Source organism: Apteryx mantelli, chromosome 6, assembly GCF_036417845.1.
Source record: "Apteryx mantelli isolate bAptMan1 chromosome 6, bAptMan1.hap1, whole genome shotgun sequence".
Taxonomy (NCBI): Eukaryota; Metazoa; Chordata; class Aves; order Apterygiformes; family Apterygidae; genus Apteryx; species Apteryx mantelli.
In genome coordinates this window covers 49,504,867-49,520,642 of record NC_089983.1, presented here as the reverse complement: position 1 = coordinate 49,520,642, position 15,776 = coordinate 49,504,867, and the positions used below count along the sequence as shown (strand labels likewise).

Below are 15,776 nucleotides of genomic sequence, written 5' to 3'. Positions count from 1 at the left end.
ATGTTCATGCAAAAAATATGAAGACTGTTTAGAGTTCAGGTTCCTTTCAGTTTATTTTTTTCTAATATATGACAGCTGTTACTAGTACATAAATTCCTAAAAAGGTCCAATCAGTTAAAGCCTATAGCATTCACGCAGCATATTTTATTGCTAGGGTGGTTACGTGATTCAGACTTCTTAAGAATACTATTTGAGATTGAAATTATGCATTTGAAATATAATATGTTGGAAATATCTGATCTGCTGTATTCAGCAGGAAATGACAGCCTTTTTATTGGGATTATTTGGTATTCACACAGTGTTCAATACAGAGCACATTTCAGCGTTGGTGCTTTCCAACAAAGCAAACATTAGTTATTCATCATACACTCATTGCTTGTTACTTCAAAAAATATATATACATGAGTTTGGTCAAAACAGGACTCATGGTAATTCTTTGTACACAGTGATATGTTTAATGTCAAAATCTAGGAAGTTGCAGACTGATTAAAATGCTGGCCATGGCTTTTTTACAGGTTTCTCCCTCATGGCAAGTGACTTGCCCAAGCATGGAAGGATATGCAGGACTATATGCAATCAGCCTAGATTTTAAATATGTATTTTGCTAACCTTACAAACTTACTTACTTCCCTGGATTTGTATTTTAAAATGGAAATGTGCAGATGATAAAACAGGTAGCAATTCCCGAGTGCAAAACAGAACAGCAAATGGTTTATAGAACATTAAGTTAACAGTTAATCATGTCTTTACATTGGGGTAGATCTGGGAAAGGGGGAAGTGTCGAGCGCTAAACTAATTTAGAATTTGACAGGTTGTAATGGTTTTCAAACACATTAGAACTTATGTACAATATTTTGTTACTGCCTTGCGTAACTTACTTACATGAAAAACATGTTTCTAAGTAAATATTACTTTTAAAAGTTTTGCCTTTATTTTTCCATTAAAAATAAAAAAAACTGTAAATGTAAATTATTCTAATGGAATTTTTTTTTTTTTGTATCTTTGAATCCGATCTTAAAGTTAGACTGCTGTCAAAACATTCCTGGCAAGGCACAATCTATTTTTAAGGGGGAAATGAATTCAGATTTCTTTTTTTTTTCCTTCTTCCTTCTCTTTCCTGTTCTGCTCAGTCTTGCAGCCTCCCCTTTTCATGGAGCGCGAGGCTGCTGAGGTACAAACTCTCCTGCCTGTGTTTCCCTTCTGCGCTCTTCAAATGGCAGCGGTAGGCGTCGGAGTTGCTCTCTCTCTCTCCTTCCTGGACAGCATAATGAAGCTTTGAGTTCAAATTCTGTATTTCTGCCTCGAAATGAAAAGGATTTTAGCATTTTTAAAATGTTAATGGTATCTATGACAGTGTTTGTTTCAATTTGATTGTGTTTGATTTGCTCTTTGTTTTGCACAACCCTCACGAAGTTAAGTGTCCTGCTTGTGATCTGTTTAATTTGAACCCCACGTAGTGGCCACGGTGCTACGGCACCAGGCTGTCAGGTTTGCAGGGCTGTCTGAGTCCATTCTTACCCTAAGGTTCATCATTGTATTTATTTTGTTAAACCCTTTTAAAAATTAAATCTGAATTTTGGCTACAAGATGAAGTTGTTCTCTTTAAGTGCAGGATTTAAATACTGTGTTGTTGCTTTTCAGGTATTTATGGCAGAAGGCTCCGTCACGGCTAGCTTGGTTAGGAGCTGAGCGTTTGATGTTGGCCCGATGGGCCTGTGTTTGTGTGCCCTATTTTTTTACAGTACGTGGCCAGGCTGCAGGGAAGGTGAGCTTGGACTTTCATCGTGCTCTTGGGCCTCTCGATGTCCTGACTGTGGTAGGGCTAATTAATAGTAAACCAATGTAGCAAACGAAGGTGATGACTGACACCTTATTTCAGAGTAGCTGGTGCCATTACTCTCGCTAGAGCAGACGGCGGATGGAAACTTTAGCGTGACCAAAAAAAAAAAAAAAAAAAAAAACCCAACATGGGTTCCTGTGTAGTAGTGTAAATAGTTTATTTGATCTTATACCAGGAACAGACCAGGAAAGTAACATGAACTGCTTTTATAAAACACTTCTAATATTGCTAAGAAGCAGGTCTATTACTAGAAAAATATTAAAGAGAACATGCCAGTATTATAGTCTATCATCTGCATGATAATTTTTGTCTTAAATTAAAAAAAAACCTTTGAGCTTAAGAATGTGAGCGCTAGTACGTTTGACCATTTGCCGAACAATTAAATTAATTGCCAAATTTTTTTTACACAGCTTAAAATGCGCTTCTGTCACTGTCAGTGAAGAAAGGCGATCTTGGCATGTTCTCTTTAGCATGTCAAGTACACGTTGCTGTAAATGCGAGAAGGTGGCAGTTTTTAAAGTAAACTTCCTGTAAATAGGTAAGCAGAGGTCAATGTGGTAACTTTGAGCCCCAAACTGTCCATTTAGTTAAATATAAAAACAAAAACTATAAGTTAAAATAACATTCAGATTGTATAGCACAGGCTGATGCATTTTTTTTAAACAATATTTACAATATTACCCAGAGGCTAAAGTGGGAATAAAAGAGAAGTGTAAAAACCATAAAAAACTGCACCAATTTTGTAGCAAAATATCTGTACATTTAAAAACAGATTATCATATAACTACACATTATCCAAGTAAAAGGGGACCTTCACCAGTGGTTCACATAAGCACAACATAAAAGAAAAGAAATTCAGTGGTTAAATACTATACAATAAATTTTACAATTAACATATTGATGCAATGATACCAGAAAAGGTAAGCTGTAAGCAAAATGTATCTGCTTGGAAAGTACAAATTTAGTTTCAGTCCAGTTCTTCACTTCTGAAAAGATCAAGTACCCTGCGTTCACACAATTCGGCTTTATCTTCTTATACCAGGAGACTGATGTAAAACCAGGAGTGGGGTGTGCATAATGGTGCTAAACTAAGTATAATACCCATTTTTAAGCTTTAAAAATGCAATGATGTCTCAACTCTGGGGTTTTGGGCTGGGCTTCGTCACCGAGCAAAGGCCCCTTCGGAGCTCGTTTGAACCCGATTGTCAGAGGAAGCTGTGGGGTTACAAAGGAGCTGCAAAGGCGATGCTCGTACTGGGGTATTTGCCGTAAGGAGCAGGGCCCCGGAAGATCCCCCTGGGCTAATGACTGAGCGGTTTGGTCCTCAGGAGCCTAATACTGATTACTGAGATGTTAATACCTTAGTGCTAATTAATAAATACACTGTTATTCAAAAGCTGCCTCTAGCTGAAGAAAATAGTAACTAACTAACTGCTTTATCCACCATCCTCATTTTGTGCCTTTGCAATGCTTTTTGTACCCCCAAGTATTCCTCGCGCCTCAGCCCTGCATTGCATACTAGTAAAAAAAAAGTAGAATCTACAAGTGAAGAATAGTGTTCATTTGACTGATAGAAATCTTGTGATCGCTGACGTACATGTTACCACATCCTAGCTACAGTGGTGTGGAGCCTGTGTACGGCGGAAAAAGGTACGGGCCTAGCCTTGTAATTATTTCCCTATTACATATGGAAAGCCCTTATATATATGTAATTTTTCTTTTTTAACACAAAAAAAAAAAAGGAGCCAATAAGTGCAGCTGAAGCCAAGGTTCGTTCCTCGGCAGACAGCACAGAAATGCGTTTAGCTTACGCAGCCCACAGCAGAGCGTGTCCAAGTATCACCTGTGTGCAACCGGCCGGGAGCCAAGTCAGGTCAACTGAAGACCTGTCACTAAACCTTTATATAACCAAACACCCAAAAACAACATATTTTACATTTTGGTTAAAAATACTGAATAATGTATTGGTGTAAAAAGATAGATACCCAATCAAATCAAGTCCTATTGCTTTGATTAAATTGAGCAGGTACTTCAATTTTAGGCACTTGTTAGCTACGGTTGAGTGGAGAGCCCATCGCTGACGTTCCTATGCATTTTTCTAGGTCTTTGAGCCCTTTAGAAGGTAATTTTACTGTTTCCAAGGCTGTAATTAAGTGGCAGAACCTATCATTGGTCACATGGACATGGTATCATTCAAGCACACCCTTTACTTTACACATGCAGGTCTCCAGCTCACATGGTTATTTCAGCACCATTTGCAGAGCGCAAGTTCTGGTCATCAAAGCGCCGTCTAACGCTTCTCCTCACCGCATCGGCCCGTCGGTATGGCTGGTTTCTAAGATCTGCGGAGAGGAAACCGGCGGTCAGAAACATGTAAGTAAGTAAGTCACACACGCACAAGCACACACACAAACACACAGACACATGCACACGCACGCACGCGCGCACACACAGTCTAGACAAGAAGTCCTGCTGGAAGCCAATCAAAGCAGCTTGTGTAGGAACAGTGGAAGGGACGTCACCCCAAGGAGACTAGACGTGAGCAAATAAATACTGGTGTGCCCTTTTCACTAAACACCCGAGCAGCCGCTAATGCTGGTGAAATGCTCTGAAATCCCGGTGGAACTAAGCAGGCAATGCTCACAAGTCAGTCTGAGCGCTCCCCAGCCCCTGGCTGGCAACACTTATTAGAGTCATGGAGAAAGGCAACGTAAGCTGAAGTACAATTTATTCCTTTACGCAGCCACTAAAAACCCTGTGTGCGAGTTGTAAGAGTTTTCTAAAGTGCGATGAAGAGTGGCTGACTGTCTAACACAGGATATGTTATAAATGTTTATCAAAACAAGCATGGAGCTATGCCCGCTAGATAGCCATTTATTTAAAAGAGGCATCACGAGAAAAAGCAGCTGCTGCTGTTACCTTCTTGTACAAGCACAGGGTGCTGTTTTACCCCACTGCTACCACCGTGTTTGGCTGCAAAGAGGCTTCTGACCTGAACGAGCAAGAGCGGTGGTGACCCCGGCATGGCCAGCGGCCGCCTCCTGCCGTGCCTCAAGGCAAGGTGGCCTGGCCGCTCCTGCCTGCCACTGAGCATGCAACGGATACACGGTGATGGATGGCGAAGCCGGATGTTTTAACAAAAGCCTGTGTTATGGGTGCTGTAAATCTGCCTGCCGAAAGACAACCGGAGCAACTGGCTCGGCCTCCCTGCACAACGCAGCTGCAAACGCTGCGCGTGGCAAGTACGGTGTAACGTGCACACCTGGAATGCTGGAAAGCTGATGCTGGTAGAAATTTTCCCCCCCAGGGAACAAATGTGTGTTGGACCTGGCAAACCCTCCCTCAAATTTCATGGATTGCTTATGTCTTAGTTTAAATCCAACTTCCAAGCGTCTCAGCTCTTGGTGCATCTCCAGCAGAAGGTACCTTTGCTTGACGCTGCCCTCACCTGTCGCCACGCTTTGGGCTGCTCGTTTGTCCGTCTTTTGTGCCTTACTCAACGGCCTCGGCAGAGCTATGCCCCGGCCTTGAGACGGGGAGCAGCAGAAACGGCTGGGCGTTATATCCAGGGAGCTATGGGGTTAAGGCAAGCTGGGGACAAGACTGCCGAGCTGAGGTTAAACTTGGAAGAGGAACGTGTTAGGGCCAAAATGGAGAAAGCATGGCAATGGTCACCAGACACGGTAAGCAATCACGCTTTGAACACATTAAATGGTATTTTAATGGCTTGACAGAGCCATGTCATAAGAAAAACTGGAGCAACTCGGAGACACTTCAAGCTTGGGTTGTGTTCTCCTGCCGGCACTGAAGCACGTGGTGTCTGCAGGGCCCCGGAGACCTCACCGTCCACAACACTGGGAGGGGAGGACAGCAGGAAGCCTACGGATGCCGCTTACCATCGAGGAGCATCCCAGGCTGCAAGAGCAGCTGCTCTCACCTACGTTTCCTGAATAATTTGGGGCCTCGAGGAGACGTCTCCCTCAGACACTGCACAGCAGGTTCCAACACGCTCCCCTTCACAACACGGGTTTTACAGCTTGGGATTCAGGGAGTCCCTGACCGACCACTCCAGAAACGTCACCAGGTGCCTCCTTGCCAATGGCCTACTGATCCTCTACAGCACAGGAGGGTGAAAATAAGTAAGTGGTCCAAATCTCCACCGGGCCTTTAGGCTCTCACCAGTATTACATTTACCTACATCTACCCGCAGTTCGTCTGGCATACAGAGAGAGGAGGAAGCTAAGTAAAAAGTGATGCTTGCCAGCTCTGTGTATCCTCCACCACCGGTGTGCTAGAAGAAATCCTTACCCTCGAGTGAACATTTGGAAATTTAGTGATATTATTCTTCTTTAGGGCTAAACAGAAAAAAAAAAAAACACAAAATGATGGTTAAGTAAAAAAATGGGATGGAAAATGAAGAGCAAGTCAACTCAGTGTTCAAAATCCCAGGCATGTTAGCCAACAGAGCAAGAGGAGGGGAGAAGGCCAAGGCTACGAGAGGAGGTTAGAAACAGAGAGGAAAGGACGAGGTGGCCACCCTAGCCTCTTGCTAACCAAAGTCCAAGCTGCTTTGAAGATTGGCTCCAGGAAGATAATACAGCAATTAACTTGAAAGAGCAAATAACTGTTGAGCTGATTATAGTTTGCAATTTTATTAGAAGCTTTCATAAAAATACATATTGCAGAAGTGAAACACTGTTGTCTTCTTAAGCTACTCAATCCTTAATTCAAGACAACGGTGTTAAAAGACATGCTGTGTTAAACACACCCTTCTTACGCTTTACACCACAAGATGTAAATTAGCCAGTTCCATGTCAATCTTTTTATCATTACAATTTCCACCGTTCCGGCAGAAAACTGAACGTTCCCCCAGCTCCGCTCCCTCCCTCTCGCCCCCGTTCACACTTGGTGCCACTTTGCCAGGAGCAGGCCCAGCTCCCGCCTTGCCGAGGCTCCGTTACGTGACCCGAGGAGCCAGGCGGCCTCCAAAGTCATTGCCCCCCTCAGATCCCCTAACGAAGAGGGTCACCGCATGAATTGGATAATGCTCAATAAGCATTGCTCATTGATTGTATTCAGATAAAGTTGGCATGGAACTGATAAAAGTTAAATATGGATGTGAAAAATGAGGAAGATTTTATGCCGTTTATTTTATTCTATACCCCACATGCAGACAAACATGCAGGCGCTAGTTAAAAAGTCTGAAACAAAACCACACTCCTCTCAGAGGACGTACATTATTACAGATAACCCTTGCAAGTCGGAAAGCAAGCCCAGGAGAGTCCCATTTAGTTCATGCACACTGTAATTTTGCTTTGGCATATAGCTAATTTATTACATGCGTATTATAAGGGTGGATTCGCATACAGAGAAAGTTCTGTGGGCCAGAAGAGATGACATAGAAAAGCCAAGTGAATTGTCACTTCGTGACTGCTTTTGATCTACTAAGTCTCGTGAACCGTATGAAGTCTGCAGCCAGTCTGCTGTGACCACCACCACTTGCTGTTCTATGGCATTTGTCATGGAGATGAGAGATGCCTTTGAGATGCAAGGATGGCCAAAAGCATCAAGCACAAATGATGGAATGGAATAAAAAGTTACTGAAACACAAGAACATGCAACAAAGGTGACATAAAATACAACTTCAAGGGGACACCGGACATTACTATACATTCAACATTCACATGATCCTGGCTGAGATCCGTACAAATGGAGAAGTGTCAAAACTCTACAGCAACCTTGTTTGTTTCTAAGAGCATCAGATGTGAAAGAGGAATAGTTTAATAATGGAATTCCTCAGTGAGAACAGGTTCGCAGAAAAACCGAGAGCCACGCTTGGCGGTTCGAGCTGTAAAGGGCACAGTCTTCAGCACTGCATGGAAAATAACAGCCAAACAAGACAAACAGAGCACAGTAAGAAGCAGAGATCCGTTGCATTAGTACATTGTTAGTGCTTGGTGAAGGACATCCAGGGGCGGTTTTACATATTCCAATCTGTTGTCTAATCACACTACAATTTGCAAGGCTTTGGGGACGAGGCAGTTTTAAGTCTTTGAACACCTATTTTTTTATACTACATAGTGTTCAATGGTTTTGAAAGGCTAAATCTACTCCAGAAAAGAGTATGTTGTTAGACAGTGGCCTGTTCCAGGTCTGCAGAGCTTTCCTCTGCCTCTGAAGAGGCTCCATCAATTTTAAAATGACATTTTTGACTGAGTATTCCCCTGCCATTGATATAGACCTTATGGGCCGTCTTCAAGTGACCTAGTTTCTACCTGACTCTGTGCCTAACTCTTTTTATCTGTCTCTAGGCCATCAGAGACACCCCCATGGTAGGAAATCCTAGGCACATGAGCAGAGGAAATGTTTAGGTTATTTCAGTCTGGCACTTCCTGCACTGGCCTGCTGTTTGCATGGGGATTGTCTTCTCTCACACACAGCTTCCCTCTCCCTTCGAGGAGGAGAACACAATTTACAGAATTATACAAGCTGCCAGGAGTCTGAAGGAGCTGCAGAAGCCGTAACACATTAGATATCATAGCGACTCTGCCCCTTAAATAAAGAATATTATCTCAGGAAGCTATTAATCAAGGTTGTGAAAGTTTCAGCAAAAGCATTTCAACCCTGTCATCTAGCAGGGCAAAAATTCCCTGGCTTTCTTCACCAAGTGGTAGAACAGTTCTCCCCTCCCGCAGAAAAAAATGGTGTGAAAAACCTTCATGAGAAGTATAGCCAAGGGAATCCTGCCCAAAGGCCTTTCTTGAGCTCTGAATAATGAAAATAAATGACCCTAAAGATATCAAAGTGCTAAAATCTTGTTCCTTCCACACCACAGGTGAAGGAAATGCACTAAAATAAAAGTACCACAGTCAGAGCAGCTCCATGCATAAAAACGACTTGACTCCTAAACGAACTGGGATTGAGAAGACAGCAGTGAGTGTTTGCATGCAACGCCCCGATTATCTCCGGCTACAACAACGGGCCTCTCCCTCCAATCTTAGCTTGGTGATCAGTGCAGACTGTCTACCAAACTGAAAAGCAGTAAAACCAGGAGCAACTTAGGGTCATAAATCATTCAGGTTTGACTAAATGATTTGCTGCAACTATGCAATAATGTGGTGCAATTACTGTTAGTACATTTTAATGAAAATGTAGGCTCTTAATAATGTTAAACATCCGTCATTCATTCTGTCTCCGGGAAAAAAAGATTTCTGGGGAAAGACCTGCGTGGCATGCATACCCCCGCCAGAGCATCGGCTGAGATCAGGCACTGAACTGGCTACTCTTTACATCAGGGACCGAATGTGTCACAACAACATGCTGAAAGAGAAGAACTACGAAACAGCGTGCGGGTCTCCAAGGTCTGCGCTTGTATGGCATTGAAAAGGGACGTGTGCAGGCAGCTTACTGGGTTGTGCTTGTCACGTACTCTTAGCAAAAGTTTTTATACTCAATTCACATCATATAAACAATTTCCTAAGCCATATCTGAGTGGCACTTTTTAAGAAGCATGTAACGCGCTTACGATAGCTCCTATGCAGATAAACATTTTTATCCTGTGTGAAACAGGCTCCGAGATCGTGGAACAAAATGTGTTTACCTGTGATAATATCTTCGATGGCACCATCCTTCCCCTCGTACACATGTCTATTATCCTTGACTTGCCGCCGCCTGAGCTCTGCAATTAGCTCTTGCTGCTGTCTCTTCGTTTTATGTGAAGGAGACTGGAAGCGAACAACAACAGGATCTGTGAGGCCTGACCTCCAATTACCGCGCTTCTCTTTTCCTGAATGTTTGAAACACCAGGTGATCCCACCTGCAGCATTCAACAGTAACTGCCAGTTTTTGCCCAGTTTTGTGAGATCAGGAAAACACAAGCATGCGACTAGCTCACATCCCATGGAGAGGAAGGCCAAAGTCACAAGTTAACCTGGCTGCCAAGCTGGTTTTCTTTCTTATATTTGTAATTTACTTCCTAGCCTTTATTTCTCATCACTTCGGACTGAAACGCCAAGCTTTTGCCTCTGAAAAGCATTCCCGAACTAGAAGAACATGCTTTCCCTTCCCAAGGAAAAGCAAGGCTAGGATTAAGGATCCCTGCTAGCAACAGGAGCTGCAGGACGCAGCACCAATCAAGGACAAAGTGGCTGTCTTGGAGCCATGGGCAACTAATTCTAGCAAATCTAAAGCATTAGCTCAGAAAGCAACATGCTAGGAAAGTTCCTATAAAAGGGTAGTTTGGGGCTTAGGCCCTCTGTCGTGCTATACCAGGGCAGGTTCTGGGGAGGACACTTACGATGGTGGGTTCTGAATACTGAACATAGACAATATCTCAGGAAGATACAAGGCCAGAGCAGAACAAAAGTTAGCTCATAGCCATGTGGACTCGATGACTCTGTACTTTCTCTCTATTTGACTTTTCTGAATTTTGCAAACCAGCTAGTAGCAGACCCACGCACTCTTCTTTCAGAACTGACAGATCAAGAGCACTGACCACCTATTTGAAGGCTTTGGGTTTTTTCCCCTCCATAAGAAAAAAACTTCCAGAGACCGTACTTCTGGGCAACTAGAATTCTGAAGTTCTTATACTGAGCTGAGGTTTCTGAATGGTCAGGAAAAAGTCATGAACACGAGGGCTCTTGCCTATAACACATATCAGTTTTGTACCTTTTGGTCCTGTTGTTCCATCAGTGCTTCTTGTTCCATAAGTTTTTCCATTAAGGCCTGTTCCTGCTTTTTTCTCAACTCATTCTCTTCTTCTGCTTGCTGTTTATCACAAAAAATAGAGGTTATAGCTTCAAATTGCTACAGACACAGGGAATCTGAACATTACAAATAAATAGCGCTATCTCTTGCTACCACCAGGCTTTCCAAGGAAGCAAGTTTAGAGCATAGCAATACAGCTCCCTCTAAACAGGGCTGGGAGAGACCTTCACAGGTCATATAATCCATCCTCTCCCAATCCCCCAATACTCATACTAAGGGTAAAACCTCCTGGAGGTTGGAGTTCTGCAGATCCCTGCAGCATCCCAGGCAGCCGCAGGGTCTTTCAGCCCTGAAAATAATCTCCAAGCAGCTACTTGTGCTGCCCTGGGCTGGTTGGGCTGCCCTGCCCATCTGTGATGTCTCACATTGCACCATGGTATCAAAGCCAGAGGGAGCCATCGGCTGTTTTGTAGCAAACGCTGAGCCACGTTTGGTACCTAACCATGTTTGAAAGGCAAGAGAAGAGGAGGATTTTTGTGTTTACCTTGTAGGCTTTCACAAATCGGACAAACACTGGGAAAAAGACGGAGGGGGGTGTTGTCTTGGGATTCTCCCCGAAGTATTTCACAGCATCATCAAAGGCATCCTACAAAAAGCACATATTTCAAGATAAACTCGCCACCATTACTGCAGCAGTCAGTGTAAAGGGTCTGGATTTCCTCTGTGTGAAGCCCTTGACTGACACCTGCACACCTACGTCTACCAGCTGAACTCAGGAACAAATATGCAAAATTTCTGCACCTTCCCCTCGCTGCTGCGCATACAACCGCAGGCGCTTTGCGGTGACGTGCCAGCGCCTTGTAATTCCCTGGGGGCAGAAGCCTGCCCCCAAAAGGGAGCCTGAGGGTTTGTGTCACGGAGCCGGATCCAAACGCTTGTCTGCGGAGAGCATCTGCGGGGTTATCCCCAGGCTCACAGAAGGGGGACAAACCTGAGGCTAGAGGAACAAAATGCTAGGAAAATACTAGCGCAAGCAAATATACCCACACTCGGTCTCACCGTGAGGGGGAGGACAGAGGGTGATCCGTATGTGTGAGGGGTAACATCGAGGAACAGGGTCTTTCTGTACCACGACAGACCAACAAATCTTGTCCCACAAGTAATGGAATATTTCACACTTTTAAGCCAAAACAGAAGAGAACCCTGAAGATTCGCTATCTCCTCATCCAACCCACAGCCTTCTGAAGCCTGCATCAGCTTTAGCAGAAGGCATCCTCTGTGCACCGAGTTTCTTCTCTTTGCTGTTAAAGTTCCCTGGCCAAACACAGAGAATAAAAAATACCTGGGCTATTTTTGCATCATCCTGCAGTTTCTTTAGCTTTCCTTCATTGTTCTGAATGAATTCCTTCAGCATTGTGTTGTGGTCATGCATGGTGTATTCTCGCTTCGTCAGGTCGAGGCCTCTCTGCAGCTCCTTCACGTCCAAGAGGACATTTTCCAGAGACACTACGGGATAAACAAAAACACTGCATCGTTCCTGCTGTGCAAGAGTGCCTGAAGCCCCAGTATGAACAGTTCTTCACTGAGAAATGCCCCCAGCCATGGCACCGTGTCCCACAGCACACACCTGGTGCACCGTAAAGTCCCTCGCACTGCACACGTGCTGTGGTCCACCACCGGCACCGTCGACACTGCCACAACCAGTGCAGAAGCACAGGAGAGTCACCTCTGCAACAGCCCGGTGCCAGGAATGACCCCCCAACCCTGCATTATTCCCAGCAACCTTTTGACACAAAGAATTCGGTCTCTTTTCCTAACCTGGCTTCATGGCAGGCCTAATTGCTACCCATATTTCAACCATCTGTCTCTATTTCTGGGACGATTCGAGTGACAAAGCACACCAGGACCTAACAGACGTACTCAGGCTACGACACCGATGCAACACTGCTCACAGTACCTGCGGCAGCCTTCTCCACGTAATGAAGCTCGTTGTAAAAGAGGGACACGTGCTGGTACTTCTCTTTGACAACATTAGAAATATAGTGCAACAGCGTTTGTTTTCGGTCTGTTGACTTTGTTTCCAAGAGCTGGGGAAAAAAAGGCAAAGAGATCGCTGGGTGAGGGCGCAGCGGGCTCCAGACGAAGTGACTGAGCCGCTCCTTGGCCTTTCCCGGGGTCCCTCCGTCTGGGAGGGAGGGCCGCGGGGCCGCTCTCGCAGCCGCCGGGGCGAGGGCACACGCGCAGCCCGCGGCCCCGGCATCGCGGCAGCACACGCGCGGCCTCCGAGCACCCGACGGCGGCCCCCTCACTCACCAGATCTAAACTCTGCAGCTTAAATCCATAAACAGCTCCTCGTTTACTGCTATTCATATAGTTACCCAGAGCCAAGATTATCTGCCGGAATGAAACAGAGCAGAGCGTTAATTTTCAGCACAAATGCGTGACACTTTAGATACCCCTGAACGGAAAGTTTCTATGTCAGCACCCAGGTACAGTCTCAGTACACATAAGGGGATGAGCCGGGGATGTGGTTAAGCTATGCAATGTAACTAAAATCAGACCTACCTCCAGTATTTTCTTAAGCTTTTGGGATGACTTTATTGAGACAGATGCAGCTATTATTGCGTGAAGTTGCTACAGGTAAATAGAGGAAGAGATTTGGTTAATGCATGTCAAACGCAAGTGTAAAATTAAATTCTGAACGCTGCCATTCTGCAAACAGCTCTGCTTTCTGATCTATACAGCGGTCCCTGGCATCAATGTTATCCTGCCCTGACAGGTCAGGATTTCAAATAATTCATTTGCAGTGCGGATTTACTACACTTAGGGGTTGCTGAGTAAAGCTGTGTTTACATTTCAACCCTTATGACTGTGAAAGATGGATCAGACGGAACGGGACACACTTCAAAGAGCCCAGACAATAGCACTGATGATTGTTCTCCCTGATGGTGCAAACAACTAGATTTTCATTTAAACCAGTTTTAAACTTCTACAAGGGTAAAGAAGTAGGACAATAAGGAGCACTCTGAGGTACAACCTGTCAAACAAGCCCCACCTGTGATATTTGAGTCCCCAGGGGCACACACATTGCAGGCACAGCGCGATATGCCAGCTTTGGAAAGCAGCCACTTAACTCACAGAGATGCCACCAGCAAATCTCTCGTGTGACAGAGAGCATCAGGATCATTTGGGATAACTCGTGTCATCTTTGTCATACATACTGGGGCCTTCACCGTGACTTAGGGCAATCAGCACAGCTAGAGTATGCCTATGCAAAAACAGCTAGAAAATCTGCTTTCCTTTGGTATAATTGTTTCTTGGTCTATCTCCGCAAGAACTTCACTGCGTGGCGTCCTGCGAGGCTCCAGCCTGCTCCACGCAAGCTGCACCTGCGACGCAGATCGCAGATCCAGTGAGGAGGCCAAACACTCAGGACGCCTGAATCCCACCCTATCTAACGCATTGTCGAGGCGCCTCGAGGGGTCGTCTCTCACTCACGGGGGTCAGCATCTGGATGCTTTCTGCAAAGTTGCCTATAAACGCCATGATGGTCATCTTCTGCATCAGCCTCTCGATCTTGCTGAACTGCATCATGAAGCGGTCTTCGTCGGAGAGGTTCTCGATGGGCTTCCTCTCCCGCTCGTAGAGCCGCAGCACTTTCACTTCGTTCTCGGTGGGCAGGAACCGCATCAGGCATTCAACAAAATCCACCGGCAACGTTTTCAGGTCGAACCTAAGGGACAGCAAACCAGAAAAAATGATGTTATGACAAGGCTCTACACTAAATGATGGAAAAGTAAAGGACCAAGCAGAAGCTACCACTGCCTAACGACGCCAGGGATGGAGCTGCTGCCTGCAGAGACAGGCCATGGCAGCTCGCCCCTGGCTAAACGAGACGGGGAGCAGGGAGGAGCAAATAGCAGTTTTATTCAGTTGGGCCATAGTCCTGTAACCTCAGTGGCTGGACCTGCATCAATCTGACAGCAGGTTTGGGTCATCCTTCTCATCAGGCTAAAACGCAATATTTGTCTTAAAATCCAAATTTTTAAGATATCCTTCTGCTGAGAAGTGACAGACGTTGGTTGTGGCCACAGGTACTAACTGCTCTGGATTAAGTCAGGATGAGCTCTAACAAGCAGGTACATCCGTGCTCTGTCCCAGGAACTGCTGGAGCAGGTGGGCGATGAACCATGTCACCAGGTCCCAAAGATTAAAGCAGCTGAAACCCAAGCAGCAGGATGCGAAGCAGCAAAACCCCACGCTGCATCTGTGCGGTGGCGAGCTGTTGTGTACCTCGTGTACACCTGCATCACATTTGTGTCTGGCACTGCGGGGTCATTACATAAACCTAATTCTATGCAAAACGCTTCCAGTGCACTTGGACAGAACTTGCACTTTATGCGGCAAACTAAAATAGTTGCCTTTCCTGATCCTGTTGCTTTTAAATGTTTGTTAGAACAGAAGCACTGAGTAAACAGAATCAGAGACGCAGTACGCAATGGCACACTGGCGATAAACATGAATTAGCTGCTCTAATAAAAGAAGTGCTAATTTGTTTAGCCTATATAGTGATATAGTGACATAAAACTGCAAGTCAACATATTTTAGTACAAGGGAATCTGATCTGTGGGAACTCAGAATGGTTCCATCCTTACGCTTGGGTTTTCTCCAACTGCAAAAACATTTACATCAACTGCCAATTCAAAACCATTCCACTTACCAAAAAGCAGAGTAAATCTTAAATAAAATTTCTTTGCTGACAAGTGTTTTACTTACACGTGAATAGCTTTGCAGATTTCATCTGCTGTCTTTCCAGCTTTTCTTAAAGTAATGGCAAGATTTTTGGCCCTGTTTGCATCCAGTAACGTGACTTTGTTCGACCCTTTCTGAGTTATCTTTTGCTTGCTTGAAGTAAGATCAATGGCCGGACCTTGGGCTTTTGTTTTGAATATTTCTTCAAATTCATCCACATTCAAATCCTAAGAAGAGAAGAAAATGACGCACCTCCCTGCAAGAAGCGTTAAAACCCGAGCTGCCCGGCTCTGGAGCCGAGTTCCAGGCGGAGCACGCAGTTCTCCTCTGTGCTGCTTCTCCAGGCCCCCTTCCCTGGCCCACAGCCACAGGATTGGGAAAAATGAACCTTCCCCATATTGATCGGTTTTAAAGAAATGCACACGATACGTATGCACACTTTATAATCAAGTGCTGCCAGCTACTGTCCAGCTAGCTC

General features: G+C 44.9%; 1 protein-coding gene across 1 annotated transcript in view; it reads right to left on the bottom strand.

Annotated features, from left to right (window-relative positions):
• Positions 1-1,972: 1,972 nt before the first annotated feature.
• Positions 1,973-15,776, bottom strand: part of FMNL2 (formin like 2) — a 186,722-nt gene continuing 172,918 nt past the window's right edge. Inside the window, exons 17-27 of the mRNA XM_067299446.1 lie at positions 15,323-15,525; positions 14,045-14,279; positions 13,112-13,180; positions 12,860-12,940; positions 12,504-12,633; positions 11,889-12,052; positions 11,091-11,192; positions 10,508-10,606; positions 9,441-9,564; positions 6,149-6,195; positions 1,973-4,182 (exon numbers count right to left, since the gene is read on the bottom strand). Of these exons, the coding sequence (XP_067155547.1) occupies positions 4,144-4,182; positions 6,149-6,195; positions 9,441-9,564; positions 10,508-10,606; positions 11,091-11,192; positions 11,889-12,052; positions 12,504-12,633; positions 12,860-12,940; positions 13,112-13,180; positions 14,045-14,279; positions 15,323-15,525 (1,293 nt within the window). The 3' untranslated portion in view covers positions 1,973-4,143. The remainder of the gene's footprint in view (positions 4,183-6,148; positions 6,196-9,440; positions 9,565-10,507; positions 10,607-11,090; positions 11,193-11,888; positions 12,053-12,503; positions 12,634-12,859; positions 12,941-13,111; positions 13,181-14,044; positions 14,280-15,322; positions 15,526-15,776) is intronic.